Genomic DNA, 20,841 nt, shown 5'->3' on the forward strand with positions numbered 1-20,841 from the left:
TCTTGCCCCCTCCTCCTAGGTGTTTTTCGCCTCCGTGCGCTCCGGGGGCAGTAGTCAGGTGTACTTCATGACCCTGAACAGGAACTGCATCATGAACTGGTGAACAGGAAGGAGCTGACGCTGCCATTCCCCTCTGCTGTCTGTGTTTAACCTCGAGGTTATCCTATACTCCTAAACAAGCCCTCTTTTCATACGCCTTTATACACACACACACATAATGTTAAACAATGTTGCTTGCATATGCTCAAAACCAATGGGTGCAGCCACTGCTGTTTAACAGACCCACATGTAGACCCAACTAAAATATGTTGTCAGTATCCTCACAGTTCTTATAGAAGTGTACACACACACACACACACACACACACAGCCACGTGCACCTGAGGTACTGGTTGGAGTTCTGTTCTGGCATCCACACCATGGTGAGATTCCCTGGTGTTGCATCTGGGTGTTTTTCCCTTCTTCTCTCCCCCTTGGTTTTCCTGAGAGGCAACCCCGTCTCGTCCATGGTGCACTCCAGAAACTCACTATCCAGAACAGACTCCAGTGGCCTCTGTACATAGCCCTGTATTAACACACCACTTTGGGGTCGAACAACATTCCTTCCTTCCTCTCCTGAGCAACAGAAATAACGATCAACTGTATAGAAATTGATTTTGAAATATAGTGAAGATAAAGATTTTTTGGGGGGCGCGGTGTGCAAAAACAAACAAAAATAACAAGCAGTCTGTCATTATTATTTAACCAGAGCTAGCATATTAAAGACTGGCAGGCCTGTCTAATGTATTAAGCTTCCTGTCGGGGTAACGCCTTTGCAGAGCTCTTTGCCTGAAATGTACTGCAACAGCACACTCTTGTGTTTTGGAGTGGCATTGCAACGCCTGTAATTTACCATTCATCACTTTGGAGTCTTGTAGAGTAGACTGTTTTCATGTAGGTGAAGAAAAAAAAATCATTCGTGGTTGAATTTTCATTTGGAAAAGAGGGGAGACAAAAAAAACACTTTTAAAGAATGCTGACAATACTTTTCACCTGTTGGCCTCTAATTGGAGACGCCCTTGCAGTACCAGAACTCTGAGTGAATCCGCTTCGTGGAGCGCTAGTGAACACACTATGGGTGTTTGAACACAGATAAGCTAACCGCAGCGGAGCGCCACTGTGCCACCAGACTGCTGCTCGGCCTCTGCCTCGCTTCTCGCTCCGCTGTGCATTACCAAATCCTACCAAACTCCAAATTTGTCTGTCCGGGTAAAAGTGAAGCAGTCGATCCAATTCCCTTTTCTTTTTTCTTTCTTTAAAGGCAGTCTTTCTTATTTTTTCCCTGTGTCCTCAGTTCCTCTATATCTACAGCGACTTGATATTCTCCGTACTGTATCCGTACTTGATATTATTCCTCTTTTTATTCTCTACTGTTTTATTGCTGTTCTATTGCAATACGTGCCGTTCCAGTGCCGTTCTCGTTTGAAGTTCTTAGAGGGGACCTCTTCAGTTTTTACAGTGGGAGAGAGGCTTTTGGGGTGGGGGTGGGGGGGCATTTACAGAGGATCTGGAATAGAATAATGCGATTACTTATGGGAGATGTATCCTTTACAATGAGCTTGAAGGATATGTGGAATACCAGTCAGATCGGTCATACTACAGACCATTTTAATAACAGATCAGAACTCTTGATGTACTTATTTTCGGCTTGTAACAGTGATATTAGGGTGAGTGTGTGTGTGTGTGTGTGTGTGTTTTTGCTGGTTTGAATGTTTGTGTGTGAGAAAAGCAACTGGAAAGAGTTTAAGAATATGAAACAGTTCTAAGAAAATGTCTAAGCTATTCAACAAAATTATAATGATTTTTTTTACTGAATTAGAAGTTATATAATTACGTTTAAAGATATGTGTATATATACAGCGATGCATAGCTTGCTGATAGCACAGAGCAATGAAGATTATATTTCAAAATGATATAGCACTTTGATCTCTCCCTGATATGTAAGCATTTATGTATTATTTTGCTTCAGAGTTTAATTCATTCATTCATTTAAAATTGTAAAAGTATGACATTGCCCTGTATATCTGAAATGGTCCAATTTATGGACAAGTCAGAATTAGCCAAATTCTTTTGTTCCATATGGTATGATTACATATCATTAAATGACTATGACTGTCACAAATACAAGGTAGCTTTAATTAATGTGCATCCAAAATGTGGCCCTGATTGATAGCCATTACATATTGTGTCTGAATGACTTTACAATGCACATCTTTACATTTCAACCCTGGACCTGAAACAAGTATGGCACGTATGAGCAACAATGCCATTGCCATCACATTCAAATATAGAAAAAATAGACAGGCAAACTTCATTAGTGATACAATCAGTCTTTTGCTTACGAAGCCAAACTGCCATGTTTACCACAATTGCCGTGCCTTGGAGTGGGATAGGTGGTCTGTACATGTGTGACTGTGTTTGTGTGTGACTGAAAGAGAAGTGTGACTGATAGAGAGAGAGAGAGAGATGGGGAGGGAGGCAGGGGTGTCTTTGAATCGGTGCTTTAGCCGAGCACCTCTCCTCTGTCACATCAGCCAAGGAACATCAGGGCTTACAGATAAACACTGAAATAAAATGGCAGCCCCCATACCCCCTTGTTCTTAAAAAAAGGTGTCATGTGCCAGCAAAGTGCACTTAAAACATTCAAAGCCAGAACTGACCCCTTGGTTTCCACCTTTTGAACCCATTCAAACATAAAGCCATGAAATTAGGAAGGTTGTTTTAGTCAGGCAAAAGGCATCGGTGTCCTGGCATGTATGTCACCTCACCTGAGCATGGGCCGTGCTTTCTCAAACCATCTGGCCAGGGAAGAGAGCTGTGAAGCGGGAGAGGATGGGGTTGGATGGCTGACCGTGTATTTTCTCATTGTGGGCACTAGTATTCCAGCTCTGTGTGTTTGTGATAACATAGTGCCTGCGAACGTATTCCTCCAACTTCCATGCTTGCCACTCACTGGTGAAGTTGGTTGCCAATGGAGAGGGGACTGGCTCGCTGCATTGCGATGCAGATCTGACTGATTATTTTGTTGTTGTTGTTGTTCCCGCATCCTGGCCAGCCGAGAGATCCACCACCATGTTGCACCACTCTGTTTAGACTTGTGTGTGAAATTAGCAAGAGTAAGAGAAGCCATCAACTTCTTACACATTACTGCAGATTGTGTGAACCAGAGGATGATCATAGTTGAGAGGAGATACTAAAAAACTGTGTTCTGATTTATCTGATTTCAGGCAAACTATAAGAAATACTTGGAAAGACTTTTGAGAGGACTAAGAGATCATTTAGCTATAATGGGGAGGGGGCAGGGAGAAAATTAATATATAACACATATAAGGATGAGGATATTTTTATTACATAGATATGTAAATTATATTGAAAGAATTTAACGAATGTACCTCCACTGAAGAGATTTCTTTGTAACATATTTTTACCAATATATTAGCAATCTAAGCACAATACATTTCTGACTTCAATATGATACTGTAGCTGTACATGTGGCTATATACACAATATAATTTTTTTTTTTAGCTTTAGAATGAGTTCCCTTCTCTCTTCTCTTTCTTTCTTTTGTTTTTGCGTTTTAAAACGTTTTAAAATAACGTGTGCGGGTGTGTCCGTAGCTTTTGGCAGGTGTAAGAGCTTTTTTTCCGATCAAGGTGTGTCACGCTAAGCACTCCCTCTTTTTGGAGTAGTAGGCAGAGGACAAGGGGCCTGGCACTCTTCTTTAAAGAAAGGTGGTTTGAATCGATGAAAAATCTTGGTCACTTCACAAGTTTGAATAAATGTTTTTTGTTTGTTTTTTTGCCCTGAAAAATTAGATGCATATCTCAAACATGGCTTTCTAAGCCAGCAACCTTAGCAAAGTCTTAATTGTCATTATAGAAAGGTAAAAATTATTGAATTAATTTCAACGTCATCTTGGTTTGCACTCACAGTTTCACATGTACAACAACAATTTCACCAGTCAGTTTATTATCAGTGTGTCGTAGTCATTACCACATTGCAATAAAATGTTGACTTAGTCGAGGTCCAAATACTGCTTTCATTTCAGAGCAATATTGTGTCAATTGTATGCCTTGATAAACTTTTGTTAAACTCTTGTTGGCCCCAATGTTTGTACCTGTGTTAGTGTGACTGGATCCAATGTAAAGGGTCATTGTGGCCTTCTGTGGCCTTCTGAATGTCCATCCACTGCGCTCCTCACCCACATGGGTACACATGCAAAACCTTTGTTCTTTGTGTCACCCCCGTCTTAATGTACTGATCTTGTAAAATGAACAAAAATTAAAACAATGGTGGAGCTTATTAATATGTTTATATTTGCGGAAAAAAACCTAGATGGTGGAATTGGATGTTTAGTAGCATGGCTCAGATTGCCAGAAGTCATTATTGTCAAGATGGTAATTTTAGTGATGCGTCTTAATCAAGAAGGCCTTTTGACTGCTGTTTTTAGATATTGATCTATTTAACCTGCTGTAATCAGTACTTAGCAAACAGCATTTCCTCTATAATAAAGAAGATAAATAAATCATTACCATACATGGACTTAGTATTCACAAGGTTTGGAAGAATTTTAACTTGGTAGTGTGTTGTCATGGTAACCAGGAGAGGTGGAGTCTGAAGCGGTTTAAGTTGATATCCTCTGTGATGGGTTCATTACGTTTAGCTTTTTATTTCATGTTTTGTGTTTTATTTTCATTTATAAAAAAATAGTTTTTTGGATAAGTAGATGTTTGAACTGTATTTTAGTGTTCATGTTTAAAGAGTGGGAACTTCAGATTGTACTTCACGAACAGATGAGATTAAAGTCTTAAAATATTGTGTTGGGGTCTTATCGTGTCGTAACACAGGACTGGATGGTAAAATAAAAATACTTTGATCTTAGTTCATCCTCAGTGTCATGTGTTTTTTGTTCCAAACTACAATTTACCTAACCCTATGCAAACACACCTGGTGTTCATTTCCCAAAAGCATTGTTGAACAACTTCCATTATTAAATGATCGTCTCTTTCTCATTTTGAACCCTCTCCATGGTTACCACAGTGGTTGCTGAGCAATGCTTTTGGGAAATGGAGTCCTGGATAGTGAGCCAAGATCCAGTCTAAGTGGAGTGGTGTCGGGCATATAAATATGCTATAAGCACGCCTTTTCAGCAGTGAATTGTAAATATCAAAGAAATGACCATTGATATACATTTTTAATAAAGACAGTGCAGTGAATTGTTACTGAAGTGTTGCAAATGAAAACAATTTGAAAATGTAGTACATTCTGAAATATAACATGGCCAACCATTTCAACAGTTCCCTTAGAGCTGTGACATTCAATATATTATGAACTATTAATGGTTGTACTGGGTTGCCAAAAATGTGTGTCAGTACATGGAGTTCTTATGTTATTACCATGCCATTCAGTCAGTGTGACAAGGTTCTGCGTTACTTCAGATATTTGGTGTTTTAATTATTTTCTAGTTACCATTCTTACCTTAACAATGTATATGAGGCACACAGGAAAATGAATAAAATAAGCTTAAAAAAAAAAAAAAAAAAAAAAACATTGAAACAAAACTATCATATATTACTTATATATATGCAGGTGTACATATCTATAAAAACGTTTACAACAGAAATGGCCATGTGAGCCGGCTGACATATTTGGCAGTGTTTTTTGTGTTTTTGACCTTTGCCCTCGGCTTCAGTAGAGACAGTAGACGCCTGCCATCCTCCTGCTCGCTTTGCTTCGGGTCACTGTGTTTACATAGTGGTGGGGATATGCCACAAAATCAAGACATGACGAGGGACTGTCAACTAGTCCCTCAAGGTCTCGGCGAGCTTCCGAGATGGTGTCCTTTAAACAAGCAGGTGTTTTGTGTGTGTGTGTGTATGTGTGTGTCTGTGTTTGGGTGTGAATATCTGTGTTTGTGTGTGAGAGAAAGAGAAAGAGAACGCAAACTAGAAAGAGAAAGAAATACTGGTCATACCAGGAGTTTGTAAAGCATCTACCAGCCAACCAAATACTTCCATTCATGAAGAAGTTGTTTTGGTCACTTTGTGATTCAGTGTAAGAAGTAGTATGCAGTGTAAGATGTAGTATGCATTGTAAAGTGTTGTCGTCAGTATAGACATTTACAGAGTACTAATATGTGAACACTTCTGTATACTTCAAGTGGGCAAACCTGCATACATTCTGATTGGTATGGAGAAGAATTGCTTATGACATGTATACTAACAGGTATGTAAACTCATACCTAAATGGAATTAATATTTACAATGACCTTCTGTATGTTTGTGTGTGTGTGCATGTGTGTGTACACCTTATATACAATACAGTGTGCATACAGAGTGCAATGTGTGCACTGAAGTGTTAAGTATGAATACTGAAGGAAAATTTTGAGAGGGGGTGTGTGTGTACTTGCATGCGGGCGTGTGTGTGTGTGTGTGTGTGGGTGTTGAAAGGACAAAGAGAGAAATGGAGAGACAGACGGGGTGAAATAGTAAATGTGTGTCTGTGTCTATGTCTGTGAGTGTAGTTTGTGTGTGGTCAGTTCCAAATCTTGAGGAAGCTATCCCAAGATCCAGTGCTCACCGCCATGCCATCTTCTGTAACACCCAGACAACTGACACGATTGTCGTGACCGGCCAAAACACCTGGCAGGGAGAACAATAGATATGGTTGGATTAGCATTAGCTTTAGCTTTAGCTTTCTAAAAAAAAAAGATTAACAAAAGCTCAAATCATTTCAATCTTCTTTCTTTGAGTGACGCCACCAAACCTGCTCGGTCGCCCTTCATCGCGTCCCAGATGTTGCAGTTGAAATCGTCGTAGCCGGCAAGCAGCAGACGTCCGGAGCGGGAGAAGGCCACCGAGGTGATGCCGCAGATGATGTTGTCGTGGGAGTAGAGGCCGAGCTCCTGGTCGGCCCGCAAGTCGAACAGACGACAGGTGGCGTCGTCTGATCCTGTGGCGAACGCACTGCCGCTCGGGAAGAACTGGGAGACCCAGAGGAAGTGGAAGGGATAGAGAGATGGATGGGATTTTAAAAGAGAGCAAGAGAAATAAGTGGAAAAAGGTAGGCAATCGGCAAACACAGATTAAGTCACATTTTTGCATCTCTACATTCAAGTGTTTAGGTGCTAAGGTGATGGCAGCCACACTCACACAGACGGCGTTGATGTCAGACTCGTGGCCGGTGAACGTCTGCCTGCACATGCTGTCCCGGATGTCCCAGAGCTTGATGGAGGCATCGCATGCGCCCGAGATAAACAAGCGGGAGTCCGGTGCCAGGGACAGACTCATGACGTCGCCGCTATGACCGGAGAACACGGTAGTCTGCTGCCCTGTCTCTATATCCCACAATGCACTGCAAAACACATATCAGGAAGACGTCTCTAGCTGCACACGCATGTTAGTATAGTTACATCTATAGCACGACTACACATTAATCTTATACACACAGGAATAAGATTTACTCATGAGAAATTGTATGTTGTAGATTATTCTCAAAGAAGTATGGCACCATGCTTTTTTTATACAGATGTAATGGTAACACTTTAAATCCAGTATCCATAACGCATTATAAACAATATAGAAATGTTTATGAAATATGCATAATGCATTGTAGCGACTGACATAAGTCTATATAATATTTTATAAATAGATATGACTTTGCTTATAAAGTGTTATAATATAGTAAGCCCCATACAACATGATTATGATAGCTTGTATGGAGTTGTAACCAACTGAAATGTTTCAATTACTTTACATTGGATAAGTATTGAAAGTCAGCAAACAAATTAACAAACAAATATTTGTTAATACATATTTGAATGTAAACAGGAAGTTTCTCCCATCTCCTCAAAAACGCACAGTTATTTCAGATAAGTATAGAACCACAAGAACTAAAGATAAATGAATCAATAATCAAGAATATCCTACCCCCTATGGACCCTTACTAATGTATTGATTTTTTTTTTTACCAGGTTTCTTATGCTCTATAAAAAAAGACTTGAGACTTCAAAGATGTTTCAAAGAGCCCTTACAACATTAAGATTAGATGGTGATTCTTTTTCCAAGCTGGGAGTTTAGTTTTTTAGTTACGTCAGACATTTGGATTTTTCCACTTTTTCCTATTCTTGTCTTGATAGTACTCTCAGTTGGGCTTATTGAGTTAATTAGAAATTGATTGAACTCATTAGCTAGCATCATCCCAATTTTCATTCAATAATAAAATCATAATTTGAATTGAGAATATAGAATGTGTGTGATGAAATACTGTATTAATTGCTATTAATATAGTTACATGTTGAATTAGTAAGGGTGCATTATATATTATTATATTTGATTGAATCCCTTTACTATTGATATTTAATTGTATAGGAATATCATTTGTAAGTTTCCTTTATAGTATAAATAGAATAAAAGGAATCATTAAAGACAGATATTAGTAAACTCCAAACAGACTATTGTAACTACTAAATACGTTAATTGAAAATATAAACACACCCTTCTCTTTATACTTTACAACACTGTGTTTAGTCCAAAAGCCTATTGAAGCAGGTACAACTGAGGAACATGCCCCTTACACACAAAGGGCCTCATTTATTAAACGTACTTACGCACAGAACTGATCTTAGTCTAAGAATAACCTATAGCATGGAACGTCTCTCGTCCAATCAGAAACAGCTAAATTACGCGCTAGAACCCAATTGTTTTATAAATGAAATTATAACACGGGTAGATGGAATTATAACACGGGTAGATGGAATTATAACACGGGTAGATGGAATCCACGGCATGGATGGGAGGAGGGGGACGACGCCTGGCGGCCTCGGTGGCTACGGCCGAACACCACCCGTGGGATTATCCCTTACCTACCCCACTCCCACTCGTGCTATATTGCTTAAATAATGAACTGCATATAATGACCGCTGTGCTGTCAATGGTAACGGGTTTATTACACGGCTCTTTTTAATGCTGTAGAATGCTCCATCAATGGAGTTTCAGCGGACGGTCGAGCAGCTGTGTTCTAAAGAATGTTCAACGTCTTTGAAGTTCAACGTCTTTGGCGAACTATTTCTCTGCTTTTTAACACTACGTATAGTAACAAATACATTGTAAAAAGACACTGTGTTAAGTTTTTGTTTTGTTTTGGCAAGTAGCCTTATAATAAGCGGGATAATGTATAGAACGCCGGTCATTGTCGGGAAAATAAGCCCCTTCAGGGTGAAGCAACACCCCTCCGCCTCGCGTCGGGATGCTGTTCGCCCTGTCAGGGCTTATTTTCCTGACAATGACCTGCGTTCTATACATTATCCCTTACTTATGTCAATCATTATGTAAGGGATAATGTATAGAACGCAGGTCCTTATCGGAAAATAAGTCCCAACAGGGTGAACCGGACACCGACGCGAAGCGGAGGTGTCTTGCTTCGCCCTGAAGGGACTTATTTTCCGATAAGGACCTGGGTTCTATACATTATCCCGCTTATTATACGGTTACTTGCCACAACAAAACAAAAAAACAAATACACTTAACACAGTGTGTCTTTTTACAATGTATTTACTATACGTAGTGTTAAAAAGCAGAGAAATAGTTCGCCAAAGACGTTGAACATTCTTTAGAACACAGCTGCTCAACCGTCCGCTGAAACTCCATTGATAAGTTAGTGTGGAATACTTGCGGAATGATACGAAAGACCTATATCAGAAGCACAAAACCCGTTGCCATTGACAGCACAGCGGTCATTATATGCAGGTCATTATATGAAAATAAGTACCTGCGAACGTTGGGGATGGCCCATTCAAATCAACGGGGCTTTTTGGAACGTTCTGAAGAGCCGTATAATAAGTGACAGTATGAATACCTCATAACCCTTTATGAAAGTCTTTATAATGCTTTATGGATACTGGGTTTAAGTGTTATCAAAGTAATACATGTTTTATATAAAAAGCAATAAAATAATGATATGATATATGAGAGTTGTTTATGGTAAAATAGTGGACTGACCAGGTTGTATCTCCTGAACTTGTGATGATTTGATTGTCATCAATGAAACGACAGCAGGATAGGTAACCTGGAAACAAAGGCAGGCAGATTGATGAATGATTAATAGGGAAAGCAAGAGCAGGTCTTTGACATTTGACAGATGGTGACAGATAATGCTAAACTAACACAGGGAACTGATGCCAACAGGCACATGTGCTGACATTAGACACAAAAGGGAGACATGAGCTACTCATTTACACAGAATTAATGCAGTTCAACGTTCACTGCATGCTGGGAGCTACCCACAGTCCATCACTTCCATAATGCGGAAGCTTCGCTAACCCCCTGCACTGTACAAAAGATGACGAGAAGTTCCGATTATACTCTTGATGGCAATAAGTGACAATAATGCAGGTGCAGGTTACCTGTGTGACCGGGTAGTTCTCGGCTGACGCGGACATTGCCCTCACGGGTCTTCAGGCTGTAGATGGAGCAGATGTTGTCCAGCCCCCCGCAAGCTACGAAGTTCCCAGAGGGAGCGTAGGCGCACGTCATCACCCAGGAGGAACGCAGGGGGATGGCATGCATCTGAGGGAGGAGGGGGACGACGAGAGAGAGAGTGAGAGCTTTGATGACCATACACATATAAAGGAGACGCGGAGTGGGATCAGGCACCATAATCTCAGGTTATTGGCAAAAGTGATGCCAACAGGACAGCTCTAATGAATTGCCACTCTCCAACTTCACAACAATATATGCAGTCTGCAAAGGTTACTCTACAACAGGGTGATTTTGATAGACCATAGGACGTGTGAGAACAGGAAGCTATAGAAAATTGAAATTAGAAAACTGCTCATGCCATCATATCATACACCAAATGTGTAGGGCGTAAGTATTTTATTATACAATATTTACAATTAGTTTATTTTTTTAAAGAATCTTAGGTTTTTAAATCTCAGAATACTCACTTTCCAAATGCTGGGACAGCACAGTGTTCCTAGTGAATGAAATTACCTTATTAGTGGTGTAGCTGTCCCAGATTATCAGTTTGCCATCTTGAGATGCACTGACCAGGAGCCTTAGGGACAGAGGAAACATTTACATCAGCCGTGTGAAGACAAGCTCTCCCCCTAGTGGCCACATGAAGCACATGCAATGGCTTCAATGTCTTCCCATTATATCAGTTACACCTAAAATGGGGATGTGCTTCTGAAGAGGGAGCTGAAGGTTGTTGTGTCCTTTTCAGACCTAAACTCTGCTTTCTGTATTTGAGAGGTCTTGCAGACAGTATCAGTGGCAGGATAAGGGTTGACACGCCTTATCCGCCATTTTTAGGAATTGTCACATTACTGACCAGAGCACATTACCACAGGCCTACACATCACAGCACCTATAAAAAAGAAATGTCATGAACTATAAACATGCTTCCTGGTCTAAATTGGTCTAACATGCAACATAGCCACAAAAACAACAATTAGGGACCTTCACATCAAGCCCTAATTCTGATAGGAAACCACAGCAACAACTACATTTTACATCTGGTAGGAAAGATCTGTGAGGTACACAGATGTGTTGATAGAATTACCAGCATAAGAATGGGCCATTTGGGATAGGTAAAAATATATAATTCGCTATGATTGACAAACCATCACACAAACATGTAATCTCAAGGCCAACCCATCATCTAACCGACACTTTAACATGACCCTGACTGTAATTCCAAATCTAAATGTATTTGCATTAATAACACACACTGCAAACAGAGCCTACACATTGTCTGTTTATTTACGGTGAGTCATTCAAATAAAACATTTGTATACGAGGCCTGGATATTACTTGCCACTCGTTATCCACATAGTATATACACAAATGCATGTATGCCTGTGTATATGGATGACTAACACAGGGGGAGTACCCTTGCTGCACATTTTCAGAGAAATACATGCACAGCCTGTTTTGAGTCGAGAGCGTCGTAAAAAAGAAGGTCGAAGCCTGTGTGTGCTCACCTTGAGTCCGTGCCCCAGTGCATGGCATAGATCTTAGCCAGGTGCCCACGGAGAGTACGCCTCGTCCGCATCTGAATGCGCCCAACAGGGTCCAGACCTGCCGTTATCTGTCGAAGCGATGCGCACACACACACACACAAGCATGCACACATAAACTACTTGAGCAGTAACCAAGCAAACAATCGTCATAGTTACTACACTACACACCAACAAGGAAAGGAGGAAAGCAACTAGCAGTGAGAGATGCTTCACTGATGGCTATCCCACCTCACTTCAAGGTGCTAATAGCTTTCAAAACTCCATACATCCATGTCGTGATAGTCAAATATATACTGCTGACAGATGGGAGGGCATCTTGTCAATGTGTAGTTGACACCACTCAAAGTCATTAGTGTACTTAAGTGATCAACATTAGATCAAGCATAGTGTGATCATGATTGACATTTGGGTATTATGCATTCTAAACTGAGAAGTCAGGTTTCCACGTGCTGGATGAGAATGATGGAACTGGCTATCAACAGACTAACTGGATCAGATTTAGACCTTGTAACAAAAAAAAAAACATTTATTTTGGGCCTTACAGTTTAAGCACAGTTCTTCTTTGTGAGAACCTTATTGGTGGGGGTTCTGTGTGGGGAGGGTGAATGTGAGCTCCAGTGCTATATCTGCAACTTACCTGAGTAAGGGTGGAGTCTCCGCATGCTTTCCTTGCATCCTGACACAGAAACAGATCAAAATAGAACCTCAGACATTGACAGCTTGTGCCTAGTGTCTGTCCAACACCACAAATTAACTTTAAGAGATACCGTTAAAAGAAAGAAATAAACAAACAAATACACTGTCAATACATGTATAAACACAGCCATCTCACTCTGATCTGATTCCTCAGTTGCTCTGCCTCCTGCCGTAGCTGCTCCAGCTCGCTCATGGTGGATTCCCCCGGCCCTCTCACTCACCCTCTGCCTCTCGGCCACCTGCAAGAGACACAGAGCACGACACACCAACCACACCAGTGAGAACCCTCTCTCTCTCTCTCTGTCTCAGCCTAGTACATGCACAGCCGAACATCATTGGGTTGAGTATCACCTTCAGGGTGAGAACCAATAAAAGTGAACCTCGAGACAAGATAGCCTGAGCGACCACGCCTCACTGAATGACCACTATTTGAATATTAAGAATTGATATTAATTTCATGAGCATTTATTGTAGGCAGTTCCTCAATCAATGAGCTCAGAAACAGACTAATTTGCTGGAGAGCAGGAGCTATGGTCTTGATGTACAGCAGAAGGCATGAGGGAGTACTCCAGGGAGCTTAGCTAATGCCTTATTTATGCTTGCATTCATAGCAAGCCACTGCCGCTTCATTGTTCAAAAGTCCCACACAAGTGCAGGACACAGAAAAGGTCAGCATACTCAACCACATATTATTATTATTATTATTATTATTGTCTTATTCTTTGCGTTCTCTTCAAATTACCCAAAGACAAACAAACCTATTTTCCACTATTCTGTGAACTAAAACATTTGTAGGTAAATACTTTCAAATATTTTAGACAATAGTTAAGCAACAGTAAACATAAGATTATGTGATCAGCCCATACTGTTTTCAGTCTCAAATTGCTCCTATCTGTATTATGCATCAGAAAATTGTATTAGTCTTAGTATCTGTGGTACATAATCTGTAATACCATGTAATCTGGGTGGAGAGCATCATGTAATGGGTTTTGTGGTCCATGACCCACTGCACTTTACAGAGAAACAAGATTAGGATTATGGCAAGTAGCAATCAAAAGGGTGTTTTTGCTTGTGGCTTCCGTGTGTGTGTGTGTGTGTGTGTGTGTGTGTGTGTGTGTTTGTCTTTTGAATGCATTATTTAAACCTCATTAATTGAACATGATCATCTCCACTGAGTCGAAATAGGATTTTCAGATCATTGCAATAAAGAAAAAGGCAGATAAACATAATGCAATACAGCAAATTAGGAAAAATGAAGGCGGAGTAGATAGCATTAAAGTATTGTACAACTCCACGAAGAACCCTGCAGTGCTAGTTGAAGGGAAAGAACACATTCAAATTGTGTTACATAAATAGAATTTTTTTTTTCACATTTGTGGGCGTATTCAAATAGGCCATAACCTCATTTAAGACCCATGACAGGCTGCCCTGACACGGACAGTGGGTATTTGCATCCCTTGGACAGTTATATCTAGTGAAGGTCGCATTCGAGTTTGCATAGGGACTTTGCAACTATAAGGAGGCCTCTTACGAAGGAGGAATGTGAAACTAAAACCACCTGGAGGCTGCCTCCTGTGAGGAAACGTCGTACTTGCTCAGGACCTTACATCACGAGAGATGGCAATGGATGTGGAATGGATGTTTAGTTATCAAACCTATACTCTCTCTCTCTCTCTCTCTCTAACACACACACGCACACACACACACACACACACACACACACACACACACACACACACACACACACAAACAAACACAGGTGGGCGGTATTTCGGTTTAATAGTTGTCTGTATTATTACGCCACCGCATTCATTTCGCAATAATGTCACTACCGGGAAATTTTTTAAAAGCGTGAATTAACGCATTCGAATTCTTCGACAATTTCGTCTGTCAGAGAGTTCCACATCAGTTGTAGGTAGTCTTCTTAAATCTCCTACCACCAATTACCAAGTGAGATAGCTAGGTAACCATCAAACTGAAATAATTTGATTAATTAAGAACAATGTCCAAAATTTTGATGCTGTTCTGAGTTTGCCGTCTGTAAACAATGGGAAGCTCGATAAAATTCCTAGCAAAACACCCCCACGCAGTAGCCTAACTATGTCTCCTAAATAGTAATAATAAGTGAATGCCGTAACATACCCCAAGACATCAAGCTGGAAAATGTCTACAGGCTTGTGTTCCTGGTCGATGTCTATTTTTATAATTTTTTATTTAAGTTTTAGTTTTCTGGTTTATGTTATTTCAGTCATAGAGAGTAAATTGCTCTAGTAATTAGGGGCCTCGTCATTATTGTTACCTCCACCAAAGAGGTTATGTTTTCGGTGCCGTTTGTGTTGTCTGTAAGCAGGATTACGCAAAAACGATCTCTCCGATTTTCATGAAACTTGGTGGAAAGGTGTAGTATGGACCAAGGAAACTTGCTACTTGAAAGATAAGATAGTGTAAGTTGAGCAGGAATTACCTCCAGGTTTCCCTGACTTCTCTGCCATCTACTGTGACACAAGAAACACACGATGGAGGTCTAATCGCAACATAACACAGTGGGTAAAGGGTGGACAAATCCGCTATCTACCCAGGATCCAACACACATGCACTGTAAAGGGTGGACAAGTATGCTAACTACACAGGATCCAACACACAGGCACCGAAAGCTTCTGCGTCAGTTGGTGCAGTGGACTGGCGATGATGAAAAGTCTCTGATGAAGCGTCGGTAGTATGACACCAGCCCCAGGAAGCTCCACAGCTCTCCATTGTTGCAGGGAGAGGCCAGAGGCCAGAGGCCCGAGGCCCACTGCTACTCTTGCTGGATCAGTGGCTACCCCTCCAGAGCTGATGACATAGCCCAGGATTGCGGTCTCTCGCCAGAACAGATTACACTTCTTAAGGTACAGATGCAGACCAGCTTGGTAAATAGTATAGAAGACTTCACTCAGGTTAGCCATGGCGTTCTTGAAGTCTGCAGCTTGGACAAGAAGGTCATCTAGGTAGACCACACAGCGGTTTCGAGGATCACCAGCCAGGACTCTCTCCAATAGGCACTTAAAAATGGCTGGTCCACTGCAGAGCCCAAAAGGAGACACTCTGAACTGCCAGAGCCTTTCCTTAGGCATGCCTCTGGTGTCAGCTCCACCTGCCAGTGGCCACTGCAGAGATTGATGGAGCTGAACCAGTGTACGTAGTACCACAACGTAGTCGAGGTCATCATCGATATGTGGCAGCAGGTAGCAGTCTTTGCAGGTGACTTTGTTGAGGTGGCAGTAGTCGACACAGAATTGCCAGGTACCATTTTTCATATTCACTAGGACTGATGCTCGATGGCTCCTGTCTCCACCATCTCTTGAATCTTCTGCTCAGCTTCACAAACACAAAGGCGAGTGGGGTTTTGGCTCCAGTGTCGTGCTGGACCAGGCTAGTGTGTGTAGTGACCACGTAGATGCCGGTGAATTGCTCCAGGGACCCTCACAGCTGGTCTCTCTGGCTTGTCTTCAGCCCCTCACAGCTCCACTGGTACAAGTCATTGACCGCCAGTCTGGTCTCCACTCTTGCCAATGGTCTCAGTGTGGTCAGTTCTGGCAGTGGTGCGGTGCCTCTATGATGTGTGGGCTTCTCCGGAGGGTGCCATGGCGGTGCAGTGGCCTCTGGCTCAGCTGATGGTGGCGATGCGAGGACTTGTGGACTGGCGGCGGCAAAGGCAGTAGATCTCCTCAGCTTTCGACAACCTCTGTGACTGAGACGGTGTGTGGGCAGCCTTCAGTCTCAGTCTCACCTGAGGTGGGCTCAGTCTCAGGTTGCTTCAGTACCCAGAAGTAGATTAGCTCCAGACACATCCATCGAGCCAGCAGAACCAATCCAAAATCTATCAGGACATGAACCTCCCTGCCCTCTAAGGTGAATGCAACCTGGACCCCCCCCCCCTCCCCATTCAGCAGTCAGCTGAATTTAGACAAGGTAGGTCTTGAGTGGGCCTTCTGCACTATAGCGGGGCAGCTTTATCGTTGCCCCCGTTGTCTCATTGGTGGTCCTCAGCTGCTACCCCCTCATCATCCAGGGCTGGGGGCGTTTGCTCCATCAGCTGCTCCTTCCTGCCATCCTCACAGCAGGGACACAGCCGGGTTCAGCCTCATTAAGGCTCTTCGAATATATAGCCTTTCAGCTGTGCTACACCCTGCTGCAACTAGTCAATGAGATCTTCAATGTCTTCCAGCGTGGTCAACCCAGATCCTGCCTCCAGCACCACTGTAATGTCGAGCAGGAACAATGCAGTGGTTTCTCTGGCTTCTCTGCCATTTATTGTGATGAACGCTGATACTGAATGGAAAAACCCATGAGGGAGGTCTAATCGCTACATTACACATTGGGTAAAGGGTGGGCAAACACACACCCAACTACACAGGGTCGAACACACAGGCCTCTATACATATCACTTAAAAATGGTAACAGAAATACACGCTAACAGCAACACAGGAAGGAAGACACAAGTACATTCCAAATCGAACCCAATTAACATTCTCGCTACATTTGCACAGCACTGTAGGATCACGACATCACATACACACACATGTGGAAGCACGCTACAATACTATTAGGTGTATGATTTAAACGGTAAATGCAGTGAGGTAACCTACCGATAGCATCCATACAGTTGAAAATACTGTGATATAAATATGAGTCCATATCGCCCACCCCTATCTCACACTCCCTCACACACACACACACACACACACAGAGAGAGAGAGAGAGAGAGAGAGCGGTTAGGAATTAGCTGGGTCATTGTTCCCTGGGGGAAACTCAACACAGATGGATCGCACTGCACTAATGGGAGGCGACAAGGGGAAATGACTGGGTCCCAGTCTCACTTCCCAGCTGCTCACTTTACCAATAGAGAGACAGAAGGAGGGGACGCGTCACCCAGTCCACTGATACCATGAAGACTCACACAGGACCTCATCACCTACTGTGGATGAGGACCACACTTCCTTTGCATCATGCTTCAGATTTACGCTGTCACTGCGTCTCCAATTACAGTAAGGCAACTAAGCCCCCTCCCCAGTTCCTGGGTCATGCATTGTCAGTCACTCTGGAATGAAAAGGGGATTCCTTATTGTGTTTCCATGTTACGTCCATATATAACCACTGAATATTTTACATCAACACAGTTGAGATCGCTGGACCTCGAGAACATAGGGGATGTGGGCTGATAATGGGTATTTCAGTAACACATCAAGAGACATCACTTGGAACTAACAATAATTAACCACATTTCAAAAACTGAAGAGAAACCTTGGAGAGACAATGATATGCTGCCATTCCATTTTAATTGTGTTTGCTTATTGGGGCTGTAAAGATGGGATGCCTTGGGAAAAAGTCTGCCAAATGAACAAGCATATGACATTCCTGAGAAGTTTAATGGTCATGTGTTGTAAAGCAACATAGTCTTTCAAAAGGACAACGCAAAGCTGTTATGACACTAATTATGTACATTGCTGATTTACTGGTTACAACAACAGTTCTGCTGTATGCAGCCATTATAGGCCATTTGGAATCCACCAACAACCACAAGGCACTTCCTCCCTCCGCCTATAGCTTAAAAGGCAGGGTAATGGTGGTCATGGCCCACTTCAACCACATTTACTCGTCCAATAAATCATGCGAGATGATTTGCAAAACTGAAAAAATGGACTTGTGGGGCCATGTATTTGACACTGTAATGAAAGTGTGTAATATATGGACAATTTAGGCCCTGTGAATCTGAGCCTCCCCATCTACCATCGCTAGAGGGATGACAAGACTGCAATGTAACTACACCAGTTAAAGTCCTCCTGACCTGGCAGTTTCTGTCTCGATGTTCAGTTCATTGTGTTCTATTTTCACTATGCTACACTATGTATTCGATAGTAGGCTATTACAGATTTATATTTCATATTTTCGTTAAGTCCTAGATCAAATATATGGTAGGGTTGTGGTTAGGTGAATTACCGAGACGGATTCATGGCAAAAAAAAATTAAAGGTCTTCACGATTATGTGTTTTAAACCAATAGCCTTACAACAATGAACCTTTAACAATGAAAAAGGTATCAAAACGAACAACAATGGTCAATGTGCAAGGCTTCGTTAGTATGACCAATCGGAGGCCATCGCTCTCGATTCCAATGTAACAATAAACCGCAAATGTATATAAGCGCTTCTGATTAAATGTTAATATAAAACTGTGTTAATGCTTACACGAATGCGTTTCTACAGCATACAGGCCTACAGTCTATAACATGACTGAATCAGAAAGACCGTGTAATCTCATCCCTCGCCGTGCTATAGCCCGCATTCAATCCAAATGAAAATGCAGTAGGCAAGCGATCCATAAACCGCAAAACTGGTGATTGTCCAATGTGGTATTTTGACTAGATCTAAAATCGAAATCCAACAAGTAGCCAAACACAGTGCTTCAAATGTCACCATTTGTGTCAATTGTACAGAGAGAACTTAACAAATATCTGTAGGTTAAACTGAAAACCATGCACATCCTGATGGCACATGCAAGGGATGGATGGATGGATACCTGTATTTTTTATCTTGCTGGGGAGGCAGCTGTTTCCCACGTCGAATGACTATGGGCTGGATTGTTTAGACGGGACGAGCGAAGTCTCCCCTTGATCTTCTTGACAAAAACAAAGACTGATTAAATTACAATGTATTCAGAGCTCCCCGCTGGCTGTTTCCTATCTTGTTTTCCTCCTGGTAGCTTCTTTCCAAATGTCAGAAATATATCAAATATAAGTGCAGGGCCACCATTGCTCCTATTGACTGGACGCCTTCTCGAGATGAATTTGCTTCTGATGTAGCCTTTCCCGTTTCCTCCTCCTCAGGTTGGGTTCGTCTTAGAAAAAAAAATAAGCCTTACCAGCCTGACTATTAGAACCGGCGATCTAAACAATCGCAAATTGACACTTCATTTCAGTCTTTTTTCACCCAAGAGCTGGACAAAGATTAATAAATGTCGAGGCATTTGTTTCTCTCTAGTTGTGCTTTCGTGATCCTCGCTTCCTTCCTCCCTAGCTTGACGGTCTCTTCCTCCTCCCTCTTTACCCGTTCTATGGTTGCAATATGACCGTCGCCTCCTTCTTCAAAAATGAATTATTAAGTAAACCGAGCCACTCTGGGTTTGAGGCTTGAAGGATAAATCAAATATGATAACGCAAAACGACTTAGTTATCTCGTTGGATTAGAACAAAACCCACCCATCGGTGCCACAATGCCAAGAGTCAAATCACCATGTCATTGATGAAGCTATGATTACAATACAGTTTTGTCGATGACACATTTAAATGTCAGTTTTGTCCCAAATGAAATCATACGGTAACGTAATATCAAATATGCACGACCAACCACACCCATCTTGCCTGAGACTGTACCATTTCAAAACTCCCCTTATAAACGCAATTTTCCTGAAATCTGAACTAAAGTTCTTCAGTTGGCTACACATCTCACGAGAGCAATGGTGAGTTGGCCATGGGAGGGACATTTTGTCAAAATCAAGCTGAATGTATTTGTAACACAATAGGGCTACGCTGCTGCTATAAAATGGTTGTCGTGTTTGTGAACAACTTTCAACAAAATATCATTGGCAGCGGCCTACTTCCACGCCCTCAAACAAGTTGAAAAAAGATAGCGTCTAGTTTGTTTTCACTTCTGTGTCACATGACTTATCATTGCCGCAGGCCATTCGAGCAGCAGTCATTCAAAGTCACAGTGTGCTATAACAAATGGTAGAAAAGTCGAATTAATTTGATGACCTTAGACCATTCCAAAAGAAAGAATTTGCTCATACTACAACTACCAGCTATCTGCGACATGCGCTTCCTTATATAGCCTGATATTTTTTGTCTATGAAAATGCCTCTGGAGAAGAAGAAATGCATAGGTCTATGTTCTCTTTGAACTCCACCAATGATCTGACTAGATGTGCAACCAACAACAATCAACGTTAGTTCTATTCCATTTAATTCATTATTAGAAGCAGTAGTAATTAAAGCTTCACACTTGGTTGATTGCATTGAGCTTTTGTTCTTCTGAGACTTAGACCAATAC

General features: G+C 41.8%; 2 protein-coding genes across 7 annotated transcripts in view; one reads left to right on the forward strand and one right to left on the reverse strand.

Annotated features, from left to right (window-relative positions):
* The window catches only part of mink1 (misshapen-like kinase 1), a 39,050-nt gene extending 37,553 nt beyond the window's left edge, over positions 1–1,497 (forward strand). For all 5 annotated transcript variants that reach the window (XM_080838774.1, XM_080838775.1, XM_080838776.1 and 2 more), the window contains one exon: positions 20–1,497. In XM_080838774.1, coding sequence (XP_080694900.1) covers positions 20–103 — 84 coding nt within the window. In that variant the 3' untranslated portion in view covers positions 104–1,497. The remainder of the gene's footprint in view (positions 1–19) is intronic.
* Positions 1,498–5,288: 3,791 nt separating this feature from the next.
* Positions 5,289–19,976, reverse strand: gnb2 (guanine nucleotide binding protein (G protein), beta polypeptide 2). 2 transcript variants are annotated; one of them, XM_080839178.1, is made up of 10 exons: positions 19,314–19,976; positions 12,893–12,995; positions 12,698–12,736; positions 12,022–12,128; positions 11,030–11,093; positions 10,441–10,603; positions 10,037–10,103; positions 7,190–7,391; positions 6,804–7,020; positions 5,289–6,679 (listed from the first exon to the last, which is right to left on the reverse strand). In XM_080839178.1, exons 2-10 carry the CDS (start codon positions 12,947–12,949, stop codon positions 6,573–6,575), a joined length of 1,023 nt encoding a protein of 340 aa, XP_080695304.1. In that variant the 5' UTR covers positions 12,950–12,995; positions 19,314–19,976; the 3' UTR covers positions 5,289–6,572. The 2 variants fall into 2 exon arrangements, with proteins under 2 accessions (XP_080695304.1, XP_080695305.1); XM_080839179.1 differs by lacking the exon at positions 19,314–19,976 and adding an exon at positions 17,385–17,407.
* Positions 19,977–20,841: the final 865 nt, after the last annotated feature.

Source organism: Sprattus sprattus (genome assembly GCF_963457725.1).
Source record: "Sprattus sprattus genome assembly, chromosome: 1".
Taxonomy (NCBI): Eukaryota; Metazoa; Chordata; class Actinopteri; order Clupeiformes; family Clupeidae; genus Sprattus; species Sprattus sprattus.